Source organism: Tinamus guttatus, unplaced genomic scaffold (genome assembly GCF_059628265.1).
Source record: "Tinamus guttatus ecotype Peru unplaced genomic scaffold, ASM5962826v1 Tinamus_guttatus_pri_ptg000222l, whole genome shotgun sequence".
Taxonomy (NCBI): domain Eukaryota; kingdom Metazoa; phylum Chordata; class Aves; order Tinamiformes; family Tinamidae; genus Tinamus; species Tinamus guttatus.
The window spans coordinates 33150-47135 of record NW_028288756.1 but is presented as its reverse complement, the minus strand read 5'-3'; the positions used below and the strand labels follow the sequence as shown (position 1 = coordinate 47135).

At 61.1% G+C, this 13986-nt stretch overlaps 2 protein-coding genes across 2 annotated transcripts; both read left to right on the top strand.

The window, feature by feature from the left end:
- Positions 1 to 577: 577 nt before the first annotated feature.
- Positions 578 to 5221, top strand: LOC148594626 (uncharacterized). The gene is made up of 10 exons (XM_088525038.1): positions 578 to 656; positions 934 to 995; positions 1526 to 1682; positions 1902 to 2158; positions 2563 to 2648; positions 2927 to 3269; positions 4229 to 4366; positions 4541 to 4611; positions 4820 to 4945; positions 5122 to 5221. The coding sequence occupies exons 1-10, from the start codon at positions 578 to 580 to the stop codon at positions 5219 to 5221; spliced, it is 1419 nt and encodes a 472-aa protein (XP_088381164.1).
- Positions 5222 to 7382: 2161 nt separating this feature from the next.
- LOC148594625 (uncharacterized) lies at positions 7383 to 12026 on the top strand. Its single transcript, XM_088525036.1, has 10 exons — positions 7383 to 7461; positions 7739 to 7800; positions 8331 to 8487; positions 8707 to 8963; positions 9368 to 9453; positions 9732 to 10074; positions 11034 to 11171; positions 11346 to 11416; positions 11625 to 11750; positions 11927 to 12026. Exons 1-10 carry the CDS (start codon positions 7383 to 7385, stop codon positions 12024 to 12026), a joined length of 1419 nt encoding a protein of 472 aa, XP_088381162.1.
- Positions 12027 to 13986: the final 1960 nt, after the last annotated feature.

The following is a 13986-nucleotide window of genomic DNA, read 5'->3' as shown; positions in this document are numbered from 1 at the left end:
GAGCTGCTGCAAAATCAGTTGCGAGCCACGCAAAACTACAGCCGGTTCTTTAGCTGGGCAAAGGAGGAATGGTTCTTGCAACAGGATCTCAACACAGTGAGAGCAGGGATGTCTTCCGTGTTGAGCACCTATGGCCGAGCACAGGGACGCTCTCTGCTCTAACAGACAGGCACCGTTTCTTTCTCATGGGTAGGGAACACAGGACCATCTGTTGGGTAAGGGGAAAGCTGCCCCACGTTGTCCTTCCTGGCCCAAGCCGCTGCCTCACAGTGCCGTTGGGACACATGAGCCCCATGACACGCGCTGGACTCACAGTGGGCCCTGACGCATCACAAGGAGGCGTCCAAGGGGGTGTCGCCGTCAGTGCTGCAGCAACGGCACTTCTCTGCGAGACCTGGCTGTTGCTGGTCACTGCTCGTGGTGCTCCCCACTGCGACCCTGCGCGGCCTCTGTGCGGCGAGGAGCGTGAACGGGAGGCGACGCGAGCACAGTGCGGAGGAGTGTGGGGCCAAGAGGCCGCAAGAGCGACCTGTGTGCCCTGCTGGAGAGGAGAGGCGAGAGCGAGGGGCCAAGCAAGATGCAGGGCTCCTGGACTGAGACCCTCAGGCCGGAGCTGAGGCTCCTCTATCCTACTCTCCTCAAGCTCTCCATGGAGGGTGAGGCCTTGGGGAGCTGCTTCCGCAGTGGGCAGGCGCCCACAGCCCTTGTCCCTACTCCTCCCCCTGTCCCTCTTCCAGCTTCACACCAGGCCTGGGCTCAGTGGAGTCCTGGCAGCCTCACACGGGGGCTAGGGTCCGCTGCAGAGCTGACACTGGGGCTCCTCGGAGGGTTTGCGTACGCCTGCCTGTGTCCCCCTGGGCTGAGCAGCTTGCGGATTGGCCATGTGCGGCTTCGCCCAGGACCTCATTGATGCCTCTTTCCCTCGCTCTGCAGAGATTGTGACCATTTGGGATGCCGTCTCCCATTACATCCTGCAGCAGATGATGCTGGACAAGGTGGGCTGCTGTCCTGCTCCCCTCCCCTTCCAGCGCTCTCAGTTGGTCTGGGTCTGGGCACCCAGGGAGCAATCCTGCCCCGCCACGCCACAGCAGCACCCTGCCACCAGGCGCAGGCTGCAGAGCAGCTCCTCGGCAGGCTGGCGGAGAGGCCGTGCGCAGCTCTCCTCGGGGAAAGTGCTGGGGACCTGGGGATCCTGCTCTTTGCCCAAAGGAGAGAACAGGGAGGAGAACAAGCAGGGAGATGGAGGCATTTCCCTGCTTCTGTGCCCTCAGCAAGCCCTCACACGTTCTCTCGCTCTGGGGTGTTGAGAAAGCCTAGGGACAGGGCAACATCACTAGAGAGGGGCCCTTCTCCACAGCTCTCCCAAGGGATCCCTCTTGCCCCATGGTACCTCAGCAGCAGCCGCAGCCGCGGCCGCAGCCACAGGAGAGAGGGCGCAGAGTCACAGCCCCACACACTGACGCTCCTCACTTGGGCCATGTGCAGTAGGCTTACGCCTCCTCCTTCTTGTCTTTTCCCTCTGCAGGGTGTGCTGATCAGGGGGCTGGGCATCTTTGCGGTGGTGCAAGAGCCACTGCGCCTTGGGGCAGAAGAGGTGCTCATGGTCCGAAGACCAGTCTTCAAGCTGGCCATGAACACAGCCTGCCAACAGTGGCTCAAACACCCCAAAGTGACTCTCCCCGGTGAGATGGCAGCGACCACCCTCCGCTTCCCCTTGACACCTATGGGGGGTGGCGCGTGGGTGTTGCTCCTCTGCGGGATGGGGTTGCAAAGTCGGCAGGGAGGCGGGCTCTCTTCCCGGAGCTGCCCTAACATCTGCCTCCGGCCACCCATTTTACCTGAAGGTCCCGTGACGGGACCTTGGCCAGCTGCAGCACTCACACCGTTCCTCTTGCTTGCAGAGAACATCAAGATCGAGCCCTTGAACTTTGGGCACTTGACCCGGGCCACCTCACTGCCACGCCCTGTGGTGGAAGATTGCGTGGATGAGAGCGTTGTCCTGTTCTCATCCCACCTGCGGGACATGGAGAACATCTGCTTCCTTTTTAAGGACGTCGGGGTGCTGGGTCGCCAGGAAGGCGTTCTGCAAATGCAGTTTTTTGGCAGCTGCATCGAGCAGCTGGAGACCACGGCGAGCCTCATTGCGGCCCTGCGCAGTGTAAGCCGCTCACCTTGCCAGGCACACCGCCCTTTCCGTGCAGATCGTGTCAAGAGAGGGGCCACCTTACCTCTCTCAGCACGCCCTCCAGAGGCTGGCGAGCTAATCCAGCACCTGCCACGGAGCTTGGCCCCGCCACATTCTCCACTCAGGAAGAGAGATGCCCCAAACTCCCTGAGCCCTCTCTCTACATGCAGCACGCCTGGCACAACTATTGCGCGCTCTGCCATCCTTCCTGGGCAGCCTGTGCACAGCACAACCAGGGGCTAAGGAGCACAGCAGAAGGCTGGCAAGAAAGGCCTGGAGCTGCAGTCCCCCCTTGCAGTAGGAGCAGGGGCTGCTGCCTTGGGCAGCAGGCACCAAGCTGCCTTGCCCCTCTCCCACCCTGTCTGTTCACATTGCAGACGCCGTGGCTCAAGGAGCTGGTGGTCCCCACTCCCGACACCACGTGCCCAGTGATCCCGTCGCGCCGCTTCTATGTCTTCCCGAGGTGAGTGTGCGCCCAGAGCACGGCCTCCCCATTCCTGCTCGGGAGCACGCACTGCTGGGGCTCTGTGCTCAGCACGGAGCTGGCAAGAAATCAGCACCACCCAAGCCAGGTGTGGGGCCCTTGCACGGAGGCTGCCAAAACTCCCCAAGGAAGCGGCGGGGACACCAAGCCATGACCAGCGAGGAGGTCTCCGTGGGCAGCCAGGAACAGTAGCGTGCACAAGCTGCCAGGGGCAGAGGGGGTCTTCTCCTGCAACCTGCCTTCTCTCTGCTTTTCAGGGTTCAGGTCAGGGTCAAAGGCAGCCCAGAAGCCAGGGCTGCCCCCGCTGGCTTCCCCAGCGGCAAGAAAAAGGGGGAAGAGCTTGGGCGCATCGCGTCCACCAAGGGTAAGAGCAAAGCTGCCTCCTCACCACTTTGGGGCCCTCTGCCGCCGCGCTGCCTGACGCCAGCCAGGTTCAAGGGTGCTGCTCGGCAGGCGCACTCAAGAGCTCCGGCGTCTCTTGCTTACAGAGCAGCGTCCTGGCAAGCTCCTGCAGCACGGCAGGCAGGTTTGCCTCCCCTTGCTGCCAAGCTGGGGGACACGCGGCAGGGAGCAAAGTGCAGAGAAGCTGCCTCCTGCCAGGTGAGAGAGAGCCTGGGCGGGAGGGCTGAGGGCCACCCTTGGAGCTGTTCCACAGAGAGGGCCCCTTGCGACATGCTGGTCCCAGGGCCTCCCACCACCTCCTGACACAGGGCTCTCAGCCACGGCCACTGACTCGCTGGACCACCAGCTTGCACCGCTTTGCCCAGGAGCCTCCCATCTCCTCCCTGTTCCTCCAGCGTCAGGGGGAGCTTTGCGGGAGCTGAATGACAGTGCTCAGGGCAGAGCTTCTTTCCCAGCAACGAGTCCCGGGAGCTTTCAGGGAAGCCCATGGTGAGGCTTGTGGGAGCAAACGCCTCCTGCCCTCCTCCTTATGCAACCCACCGTGTCTTCTCAGGACCTCCGCGGACAGGTCGGGCCGCCTCATTGTGCCCTCCCGGGAGAAGGAGGCCAAGGTGCAGCACATGCCCCATCCACCCACTGCACCTCGCACTGGCCCTGCCGTTGCTGCTCCCAGAGCTGTAGTGCAGGTACGTGATGGGGCCCCAGGTGACGCTTGCATCTCTCCCACCAGTGGCCAAGCTCGCTTTGGTGAGACTGCCTCTGCCACCGGCCTGCAGCATGTGGTCACTAGGACGTTTAGCAGCCTCATTGGGAATCCTCCCCAGAGACTGCAAGCACGGCTCTGCTTTTGCACGGCAGCTCTGCTGGCGGCTTCTCACCAAATGCCTGCAGAGACTCTTGTGGGGTTTTGCCCTTCACAAGACGGGGGCCTGGGTGTCTTGGAGGGGCTAGGAGATGTGGGGCTGCTTTGCTGGATGCTGCTCACTCAGGGCATAAAAGAGCAGCTTTCCACCACGCTGACAGGGGCCCAGCTGCCAGGGAGGCTCAAGAGCTGGGGCAGGAGAGAAGCTGAAGAGCGCAAATCAAGCAGGCCCCCTGCCAAGAGGTCCCTCCCCAGATGGAGAAACCTAATGGTGTCCCTTCGTGTGCTCCCCCAGGAAACAGCCCGCCCTCCAACGCAGCGCCCTGCGAGAGCCGCCCGCCTCTCCCTCTTTGAAGAGAAGGCTAAGGCGCAGCGCGAAGCCCAGGAGGAGCTGCAGGCAAGGGCGGACAGGCGTGCCCGGCTGCACAAAAAGGTACGGGATGCGTTGGACAGCCCTGGGAGAAAGGGCCATGTCCCACCCGCAGGGGGGCAGGGCCTCGCAGGCAGCCAGGGCCCAGGCAGATGCTGCCTGGGAGGACCTGGCGCCTCCCCTGCGAGGGTGTCAGGGCTCCTCAAACCTTCTGCTCTTCTCGCCCTTGCCAAACAGATGCACATGCTGAAGAAGCAGCTCCACCTGGACCAGCGCTGCTTCCCAGCCCCAGGCCAGCCACACAAACCGTGAGTGTGCAGGGGGTGCGGGCTCCAAGCCAATGGCCATGCTGGACGAGGACGGCTGGCAGATCTTGGCTCCCAAAACGCCTCCGCTCCGCACACGGCATGCCAAAGCCCCGGGTTTCCTCTGCTGTGAGGGGACAGCGCCTGGGGAGGGAAGAAGCCACAAGGCTCCCAGCAGAGCGGCAGAGAGATTTGGTCACTCCCCTTGCAGGGACCTGTCGCCGAGAGCCAAGCAGAACGTGCAGCTCTCGGCCTCCTACAAAGTTCTCCGGGATGGCTGGAAGGACAAGGTGGAGCTGAACCGCCAGAGGATGAAGGAGGAGGAAGAGGCTCGCCGGTAAATAGAGCCCAGCCTCAGGGCACTCAAGTGGCTTTGCAGCTTGCCCTCGGGCTCACACAGCCTTCCACCAAGATGGCGTGGGGGGCCGGGATGCACCGTTGGACTCCCGGAAAACACCTAACTATCCCGTGTGCCTCCCAAGTGCTTCAATATCTTTCTCCTGATCCCCACAGGATGCTGGTGCTGGGCAATCTCCGCAGCCAAGAGCTGCAGGACCGCCAGCTGCGCAGGACCATCAGGAAAAACTCCAACGGCCTCTTCCTGCGCAAATAAATGGTCTCTCTGACTTGGTGTGAGCCTGTACTTGGTGGGACTGAGACTGCAAGGGACACAGGGCACTAGCGGAGGGGCTGGAATGGGCCCCGTGAGAGAGCGTCTAGCTGCTATCCATGAACTCCTTTGCTTTGGGCCGTGCATGTAGTGACTGCATTGGAAAGGTCTCCAAGACACATGTTCTGGAGGTGACCTGGGCACAGCGGCACTGCTTGCCGCTACCTTCCGCAACGTAGCATTCTTCCCAGCTAGGGAAGATCACAGCACGGGCATGTCACGGCCCAAATCCTCCCTGAATCACGTCATATCCTGCAGAGTGGAAAACTACTGCCATTCTGCCATTCTTCAGGACAAATGGGAAGAGCATGTGCCCGCTGCCTCCTCATTCATGCCATCCTCACCAGGAGGCTGGTGTTCCCTTGACAATATTTCCTGGGCTGTTTGGCGGGCAGTGTGGTGCTTGGCCAGCACCCTGAGGTAGGCAGCCTGGAGAGGACGGGACCTGAGCCAGCCACAAGCCTCTGAGCCCAGGACAAATCTTTGGGCTCTGGATTGCAGCTCAGGCCCATATGGAGGAGAAAAGCAGAGCTCTGGAGTTCCAGAGCCCCTTGGCTTTTCTTCAACTCCCTTGTCCTGCAAGGGGCTCAGAGGGAGCACAAGGTGCATAAAGGCACACCGTGAGCCTCAGGCCTCTTCCGTGTGGACACTCAGGCCTTCTGGGGAAGAACAGGGTGTCCTCTCTGCTCCTTAGGGCCTTGCCATTGAGCAAGAGGTTTGAACAACCCCCAGGCTGCAAGCAGACCCTTCACGGCACATAAGAAATAATGACACAGACAACGATTCCTGCCCCAATCCGTATTTCTTTTCCAAGGGAGCGCCACGCCTGATACAGACTCACTCGCAGATGGACCATTGCTCTCAGTGTTAGGAAAAAACCCTAAAAACCCTAGAGGATTAACAGGCTCCCAAATGGCATGAGGACAAGCATCTTAACCACATCTTGCCACTTGGCAGGCAGAAGGGGACTGCTGCCTGGGCTGTCTCTGGCAGCGGTCCAGTCCACGTGTGGACGCGTGCATGCAGGGCTGAGAGGCTGTGCATGCTCTGTGTGCGAGGGGATAGCCGTGTCCTGGGACATGAGAGTTTTCTTGGGGGACAGCTGGCTTCCAGGCCAGCCACAACCACCTTACAGCAGCCTGTGCGGTGCGTGCGCTGCTAAATGCTCCTGGCACAGATCTTTGGGGAGAAGGCCACCCAAGGCACCCGGGGGTTGATGGCCAAGGAGAAGGTCTCTCCCTCAGGCTGCGGGTCCTGCTTCCAGGCAGGGCCAGGGCACCACAGCCACTTTCAGGAGGAGACTTTCTCTGCCTTTCCCATAAGGCTGAAATGAAGACAAGGCCTAAAGACCTTTCACCGCGCTGCTACGCCACGATGCTGGCAGCGCAGGTTCAGCAGCAAACAACCTCCAATGAAGGCCTTCATCTGGCTCTAGGCAACAGGGACATTCCTTTCCCCAGGTCTCTCGAGGCACAAATCTCTCATCTGATGTCAAGGCGAGTGGGTTGCATCGGGAAGCTGCCCAGAGAGCTGCTGCAAAATCAGTTGCGAGCCACGCAAAACTACAGCCGGTTCTTTAGCTGGGCAAAGGAGGAATGGTTCTTGCAACAGGATCTCAACACAGTGAGAGCAGGGATGTCTTCCGTGTTGAGCACCTATGGCCGAGCACAGGGACGCTCTCTGCTCTAACAGACAGGCACCGTTTCTTTCTCATGGGTAGGGAACACAGGACCATCTGTTGGGTAAGGGGAAAGCTGCCCCACGTTGTCCTTCCTGGCCCAAGCCGCTGCCTCACAGTGCCGTTGGGACACATGAGCCCCATGACACGCGCTGGACTCACAGTGGGCCCTGACGCATCACAAGGAGGCGTCCAAGGGGGTGTCGCCGTCAGTGCTGCAGCAACGGCACTTCTCTGCGAGACCTGGCTGTTGCTGGTCACTGCTCGTGGTGCTCCCCACTGCGACCCTGCGCGGCCTCTGTGCGGCGAGGAGCGTGAACGGGAGGCGACGCGAGCACAGTGCGGAGGAGTGTGGGGCCAAGAGGCCGCAAGAGCGACCTGTGTGCCCTGCTGGAGAGGAGAGGCGAGAGCGAGGGGCCAAGCAAGATGCAGGGCTCCTGGACTGAGACCCTCAGGCCGGAGCTGAGGCTCCTCTATCCTACTCTCCTCAAGCTCTCCATGGAGGGTGAGGCCTTGGGGAGCTGCTTCCGCAGTGGGCAGGCGCCCACAGCCCTTGTCCCTACTCCTCCCCCTGTCCCTCTTCCAGCTTCACACCAGGCCTGGGCTCAGTGGAGTCCTGGCAGCCTCACACGGGGGCTAGGGTCCGCTGCAGAGCTGACACTGGGGCTCCTCGGAGGGTTTGCGTACGCCTGCCTGTGTCCCCCTGGGCTGAGCAGCTTGCGGATTGGCCATGTGCGGCTTCGCCCAGGACCTCATTGATGCCTCTTTCCCTCGCTCTGCAGAGATTGTGACCATTTGGGATGCCGTCTCCCATTACATCCTGCAGCAGATGATGCTGGACAAGGTGGGCTGCTGTCCTGCTCCCCTCCCCTTCCAGCGCTCTCAGTTGGTCTGGGTCTGGGCACCCAGGGAGCAATCCTGCCCCGCCACGCCACAGCAGCACCCTGCCACCAGGCGCAGGCTGCAGAGCAGCTCCTCGGCAGGCTGGCGGAGAGGCCGTGCGCAGCTCTCCTCGGGGAAAGTGCTGGGGACCTGGGGATCCTGCTCTTTGCCCAAAGGAGAGAACAGGGAGGAGAACAAGCAGGGAGATGGAGGCATTTCCCTGCTTCTGTGCCCTCAGCAAGCCCTCACACGTTCTCTCGCTCTGGGGTGTTGAGAAAGCCTAGGGACAGGGCAACATCACTAGAGAGGGGCCCTTCTCCACAGCTCTCCCAAGGGATCCCTCTTGCCCCATGGTACCTCAGCAGCAGCCGCAGCCGCGGCCGCAGCCACAGGAGAGAGGGCGCAGAGTCACAGCCCCACACACTGACGCTCCTCACTTGGGCCATGTGCAGTAGGCTTACGCCTCCTCCTTCTTGTCTTTTCCCTCTGCAGGGTGTGCTGATCAGGGGGCTGGGCATCTTTGCGGTGGTGCAAGAGCCACTGCGCCTTGGGGCAGAAGAGGTGCTCATGGTCCGAAGACCAGTCTTCAAGCTGGCCATGAACACAGCCTGCCAACAGTGGCTCAAACACCCCAAAGTGACTCTCCCCGGTGAGATGGCAGCGACCACCCTCCGCTTCCCCTTGACACCTATGGGGGGTGGCGCGTGGGTGTTGCTCCTCTGCGGGATGGGGTTGCAAAGTCGGCAGGGAGGCGGGCTCTCTTCCCGGAGCTGCCCTAACATCTGCCTCCGGCCACCCATTTTACCTGAAGGTCCCGTGACGGGACCTTGGCCAGCTGCAGCACTCACGCCGTTCCTCTTGCTTGCAGAGAACATCAAGATCGAGCCCTTGAACTTTGGGCACTTGACCCGGGCCACCTCACTGCCACGCCCTGTGGTGGAAGATTGCGTGGATGAGAGCGTTGTCCTGTTCTCATCCCACCTGCGGGACATGGAGAACATCTGCTTCCTTTTTAAGGACGTCGGGGTGCTGGGTCGCCAGGAAGGCGTTCTGCAAATGCAGTTTTTTGGCAGCTGCATCGAGCAGCTGGAGACCACGGCGAGCCTCATTGCGGCCCTGCGCAGTGTAAGCCGCTCGCCTTGCCAGGCACACCGCCCTTTCCGTGCAGATCGTGTCAAGAAAGGGGCCACCTTACCTCTCTCAGCACGCCCTCCAGAGGCTGGCGAGCTAATCCAGCACCTGCCACGGAGCTTGGCCCCGCCACATTCTCCACTCAGGAAGAGAGATGCCCCAAACTCCCTGAGCCCTCTCTCTACATGCAGCACGCCTGGCACAACTATTGCGCGCTCTGCCATCCTTCCTGGGCAGCCTGTGCACAGCACAACCAGGGGCTAAGGAGCACAGCAGAAGGCTGGCAAGAAAGGCCTGGAGCTGCAGTCCCCCCTTGCAGTAGGAGCAGGGGCTGCTGCCTTGGGCAGCAGGCACCAAGCTGCCTTGCCCCTCTCCCACCCTGTCTGTTCACATTGCAGACGCCGTGGCTCAAGGAGCTGGTGGTCCCCACTCCCGACACCACGTGCCCAGTGATCCCGTCGCGCCGCTTCTATGTCTTCCCGAGGTGAGTGTGCGCCCAGAGCATGGCCTCCCCATTCCTGCTCGGGAGCACGCACTGCTGGGGCTCTGTGCTCAGCACGGAGCTGGCAAGAAATCAGCACCACCCAAGCCAGGTGTGGGGCCCTTGCACGGAGGCTGCCAAAACTCCCCAAGGAAGCGGCGGGGACACCAAGCCATGACCAGCGAGGAGGTCTCCGTGGGCAGCCAGGAACAGTAGCGTGCACAAGCTGCCAGGGGCAGAGGGGGTCTTCTCCTGCAACCTGCCTTCTCTCTGCTTTTCAGGGTTCAGGTCAGGGTCAAAGGCAGCCCAGAAGCCAGGGCTGCCCCCGCTGGCTTCCCCAGCGGCAAGAAAAAGGGGGAAGAGCTTGGGCGCATCGCGTCCACCAAGGGTAAGAGCAAAGCTGCCTCCTCACCACTTTGGGGCCCTCTGCCGCCGCGCTGCCTGACGCCAGCCAGGTTCAAGGGTGCTGCTCGGCAGGCGCACTCAAGAGCTCCGGCGTCTCTTGCTTACAGAGCAGCGTCCTGGCAAGCTCCTGCAGCACGGCAGGCAGGTTTGCCTCCCCTTGCTGCCAAGCTGGGGGACACGCGGCAGGGAGCAAAGTGCAGAGAAGCTGCCTCCTGCCAGGTGAGAGAGAGCCTGGGCGGGAGGGCTGAGGGCCACCCTTGGAGCTGTTCCACAGAGAGGGCCCCTTGCGACATGCTGGTCCCAGGGCCTCCCACCACCTCCTGACACAGGGCTCTCAGCCACGGCCACTGACTCGCTGGACCACCAGCTTGCACCGCTTTGCCCAGGAGCCTCCCATCTCCTCCCTGTTCCTCCAGCGTCAGGGGGAGCTTTGCGGGAGCTGAATGACAGTGCTCAGGGCAGAGCTTCTTTCCCAGCAACGAGTCCCGGGAGCTTTCAGGGAAGCCCATGGTGAGGCTTGTGGGAGCAAACGCCTCCTGCCCTCCTCCTTATGCAACCCACCGTGTCTTCTCAGGACCTCCGCGGACAGGTCGGGCCGCCTCATTGTGCCCTCCCGGGAGAAGGAGGCCAAGGTGCAGCACATGCCCCATCCACCCACTGCACCTCGCACTGGCCCTGCCGTTGCTGCTCCCAGAGCTGTAGTGCAGGTACGTGATGGGGCCCCAGGTGACGCTTGCATCTCTCCCACCAGTGGCCAAGCTCGCTTTGGTGAGACTGCCTCTGCCACCGGCCTGCAGCATGTGGTCACTAGGACGTTTAGCAGCCTCATTGGGAATCCTCCCCAGAGACTGCAAGCACGGCTCTGCTTTTGCACAGCAGCTCTGCTGGCGGCTTCTCACCAAATGCCTGCAGAGACTCTTGTGGGGTTTTGCCCTTCACAAGACGGGGGCCTGGGTGTCTTGGAGGGGCTAGGAGATGTGGGGCTGCTTTGCTGGATGCTGCTCACTCAGGGCATAAAAGAGCAGCTTTCCACCACGCTGACAGGGGCCCAGCTGCCAGGGAGGCTCAAGAGCTGGGGCAGGAGAGAAGCTGAAGAGCGCAAATCAAGCAGGCCCCCTGCCAAGAGGTCCCTCCCCAGATGGAGAAACCTAATGGTGTCCCTTCGTGTGCTCCCCCAGGAAACAGCCCGCCCTCCAACGCAGCGCCCTGCGAGAGCCGCCCGCCTCTCCCTCTTTGAAGAGAAGGCTAAGGCGCAGCGCGAAGCCCAGGAGGAGCTGCAGGCAAGGGCGGACAGGCGTGCCCGGCTGCACAAAAAGGTACGGGATGCGTTGGACAGCCCTGGGAGAAAGGGCCATGTCCCACCCGCAGGGGGGCAGGGCCTCGCAGGCAGCCAGGGCCCAGGCAGATGCTACCTGGGAGGACCTGGCGCCTCCCCTGCAAGGGTGTCAGGGCTCCTCAAACCTTCTGCTCTTCTCGCCCTTGCCAAACAGATGCACATGCTGAAGAAGCAGCTCCACCTGGACCAGCGCTGCTTCCCAGCCCCAGGCCAGCCACACAAACCGTGAGTGTGCAGGGGGTGCGGGCTCCAAGCCAATGGCCATGCTGGACGAGGACGGCTGGCAGATCTTGGCTCCCAAAACGCCTCCGCTCCGCACACGGCATGCCAAAGCCCTGGGTTTCCTCTGCTGTGAGAGGACAGCGCCTGGGGAGGGAAGAAGCCACAAGGCTCCCAGCAGAGCGGCAGAGAGATTTGGTCACTCCCCTTGCAGGGACCTGTCGCCGAGAGCCAAGCAGAACGTGCAGCTCTCGGCCTCCTACAAAGTTCTCCGGGATGGCTGGAAGGACAAGGTGGAGCTGAACCGCCAGAGGATGAAGGAGGAGGAAGAGGCTCGCCGGTAAATAGAGCCCAGCCTCAGGGCACTCAAGTGGCTTTGCAGCTTGCCCTCGGGCTCACACAGCCTTCCACCAAGATGGCGTGGGGGGCCGGGATGCACCGTTGGACTCCCGGAAAACACCTAACTATCCCGTGTGCCTCCCAAGTGCTTCAATATCTTTCTCCTGATCCCCACAGGATGCTGGTGCTGGGCAATCTCCGCAGCCAAGAGCTGCAGGACCGCCAGCTGCGCAGGACCATCAGGAAAAACTCCAACGGCCTCTTCCTGCGCAAATAAATGGTCTCTCTGACTTGGTGTGAGCCTGTACTTGGTGGGACTGAGACTGCAAGGGACACAGGGCACTAGCGGAGGGGCTGGAATGGGCCCCGTGAGAGAGCGTCTAGCTGCTATCCATGAACTCCTTTGCTTTGGGCCGTGCATGTAGTGACTGCATTGGAAAGGTCTCCAAGACACATGTTCTGGAGGTGACCTGGGCACAGCGGCACTGCTTGCCGCTACCTTCCGCAACGTAGCATTCTTCCCAGCTAGGGAAGATCACAGCACGGGCATGTCACGGCCCAAATCCTCCCTGAATCACGTCATATCCTGCAGAGTGGAAAACTACTGCCATTCTGCCATTCTTCAGGACAAATGGGAAGAGCATGTGCCCGCTGCCTCCTCATTCATGCCATCCTCACCAGGAGGCTGGTGTTCCCTTGACAATATTTCCTGGGCTGTTTGGCGGGCAGTGTGGTGCTTGGCCAGCACCCTGAGGTAGGCAGCCTGGAGAGGACGGGACCTGAGCCAGCCACAAGCCTCTGAGCCCAGGACAAATCTTTGGGCTCTGGATTGCAGCTCAGGCCCATATGGAGGAGAAAAGCAGAGCTCTGGAGTTCCAGAGCCCCTTGGCTTTTCTTCAACTCCCTTGTCCTGCAAGGGGCTCAGAGGGAGCACAAGGTGCATAAAGGCACACCGTGAGCCTCAGGCCTCTTCCGTGTGGACACTCAGGCCTTCTGGGGAAGAACAGGGTGTCCTCTCTGCTCCTTAGGGCCTTGCCATTGAGCAAGAGGTTTGAACAACCCCCAGGCTGCAAGCAGACCCTTCACGGCACATAAGAAATAATGACACAGACAACGATTCCTGCCCCAATCCGTATTTCTTTTCCAAGGGAGCGCCACGCCTGATACAGACTCACTCGCAGATGGACCATTGCTCTCAGTGTTAGGAAAAAACCCTAAAAACCCTAGAGGATTAACAGGCTCCCAAATGGCATGAGGACAAGCATCTTAACCACATCTTGCCACTTGGCAGGCAGAAGGGGACTGCTGCCTGGGCTGTCTCTGGCAGCGGTCCAGTCCACGTGTGGACGCGTGCATGCAGGGCTGAGAGGCTGTGCATGCTCTGTGTGCGAGGGGATAGCCGTGTCCTGGGACATGAGAGTTTTCTTGGGGGACAGCTGGCTTCCAGGCCAGCCACAACCACCTTACAGCAGCCTGTGCGGTGCGTGCGCTGCTAAATGCTCCTGGCACAGATCTTTGGGGAGAAGGCCACCCAAGGCACCCGGGGGTTGATGGCCAAGGAGAAGGTCTCTCCCTCAGGCTGCGGGTCCTGCTTCCAGGCAGGGCCAGGGCACCACAGCCACTTTCAGGAGGAGACTTTCTCTGCCTTTCCCATAAGGCTGAAATGAAGACAAGGCCTAAAGACCTTTCACCGCGCTGCTACGCCACGATGCTGGCAGCGCAGGTTCAGCAGCAAACAACCTCCAATGAAGGCCTTCATCTGGCTCTAGGCAACAGGGACATTCCTTTCCCCAGGTCTCTCGAGGCACAAATCTCTCATCTGATGTCAAGGCGAGTGGGTTGCATCGGGAAGCTGCCCAGAGAGCTGCTGCAAAATCAGTTGCGAGCCACGCAAAACTACAGCCGGTTCTTTAGCTGGGCAAAGGAGGAATGGTTCTTGCAACAGGATCTCAACACAGTGAGAGCAGGGATGTCTTCCGTGTTGAGCACCTATGGCCGAGCACAGGGACGCTCTCTGCTCTAACAGACAGGCACCGTTTCTTTCTCATGGGTAGGGAACACAGGACCATCTGTTGGGTAAGGGGAAAGCTGCCCCACGTTGTCCTTCCTGGCCCAAGCCGCTGCCTCACAGTGCCGTTGGGACACATGAGCCCCATGACACGCGCTGGACTCACAGTGGGCCCTGACGCATCACAAGGAGGCGTCCAAGGGGGTGTCGCCGTCAGTGCTGCAGCAAC

Bases quoted from the DNA above. Each gene is read 5' to 3' on its own strand.
- LOC148594626 (XM_088525038.1), top strand. From the start codon at position 578: ATGCAGGGCTCCTGGACTGAGACCCTCAGGCCGGAGCTGAGGCTCCTC. The intron at 996-1,525 runs GTGGGCTGCTGT...TTCCCTCTGCAG, and splicing joins AGCAGATGATGCTGGACAAG to GGTGTGCTGATCAGGGGGCT. The intron at 4,367-4,540 runs GTACGGGATGCG...CTTGCCAAACAG, and splicing joins GTGCCCGGCTGCACAAAAAG to ATGCACATGCTGAAGAAGCA.
- LOC148594625 (XM_088525036.1), top strand. From the start codon at position 7,383: ATGCAGGGCTCCTGGACTGAGACCCTCAGGCCGGAGCTGAGGCTCCTC. The intron at 8,964-9,367 runs GTAAGCCGCTCG...TTCACATTGCAG, and splicing joins TCATTGCGGCCCTGCGCAGT to ACGCCGTGGCTCAAGGAGCT. The intron at 11,417-11,624 runs GTGAGTGTGCAG...CTCCCCTTGCAG, and splicing joins CCAGGCCAGCCACACAAACC to GGACCTGTCGCCGAGAGCCA.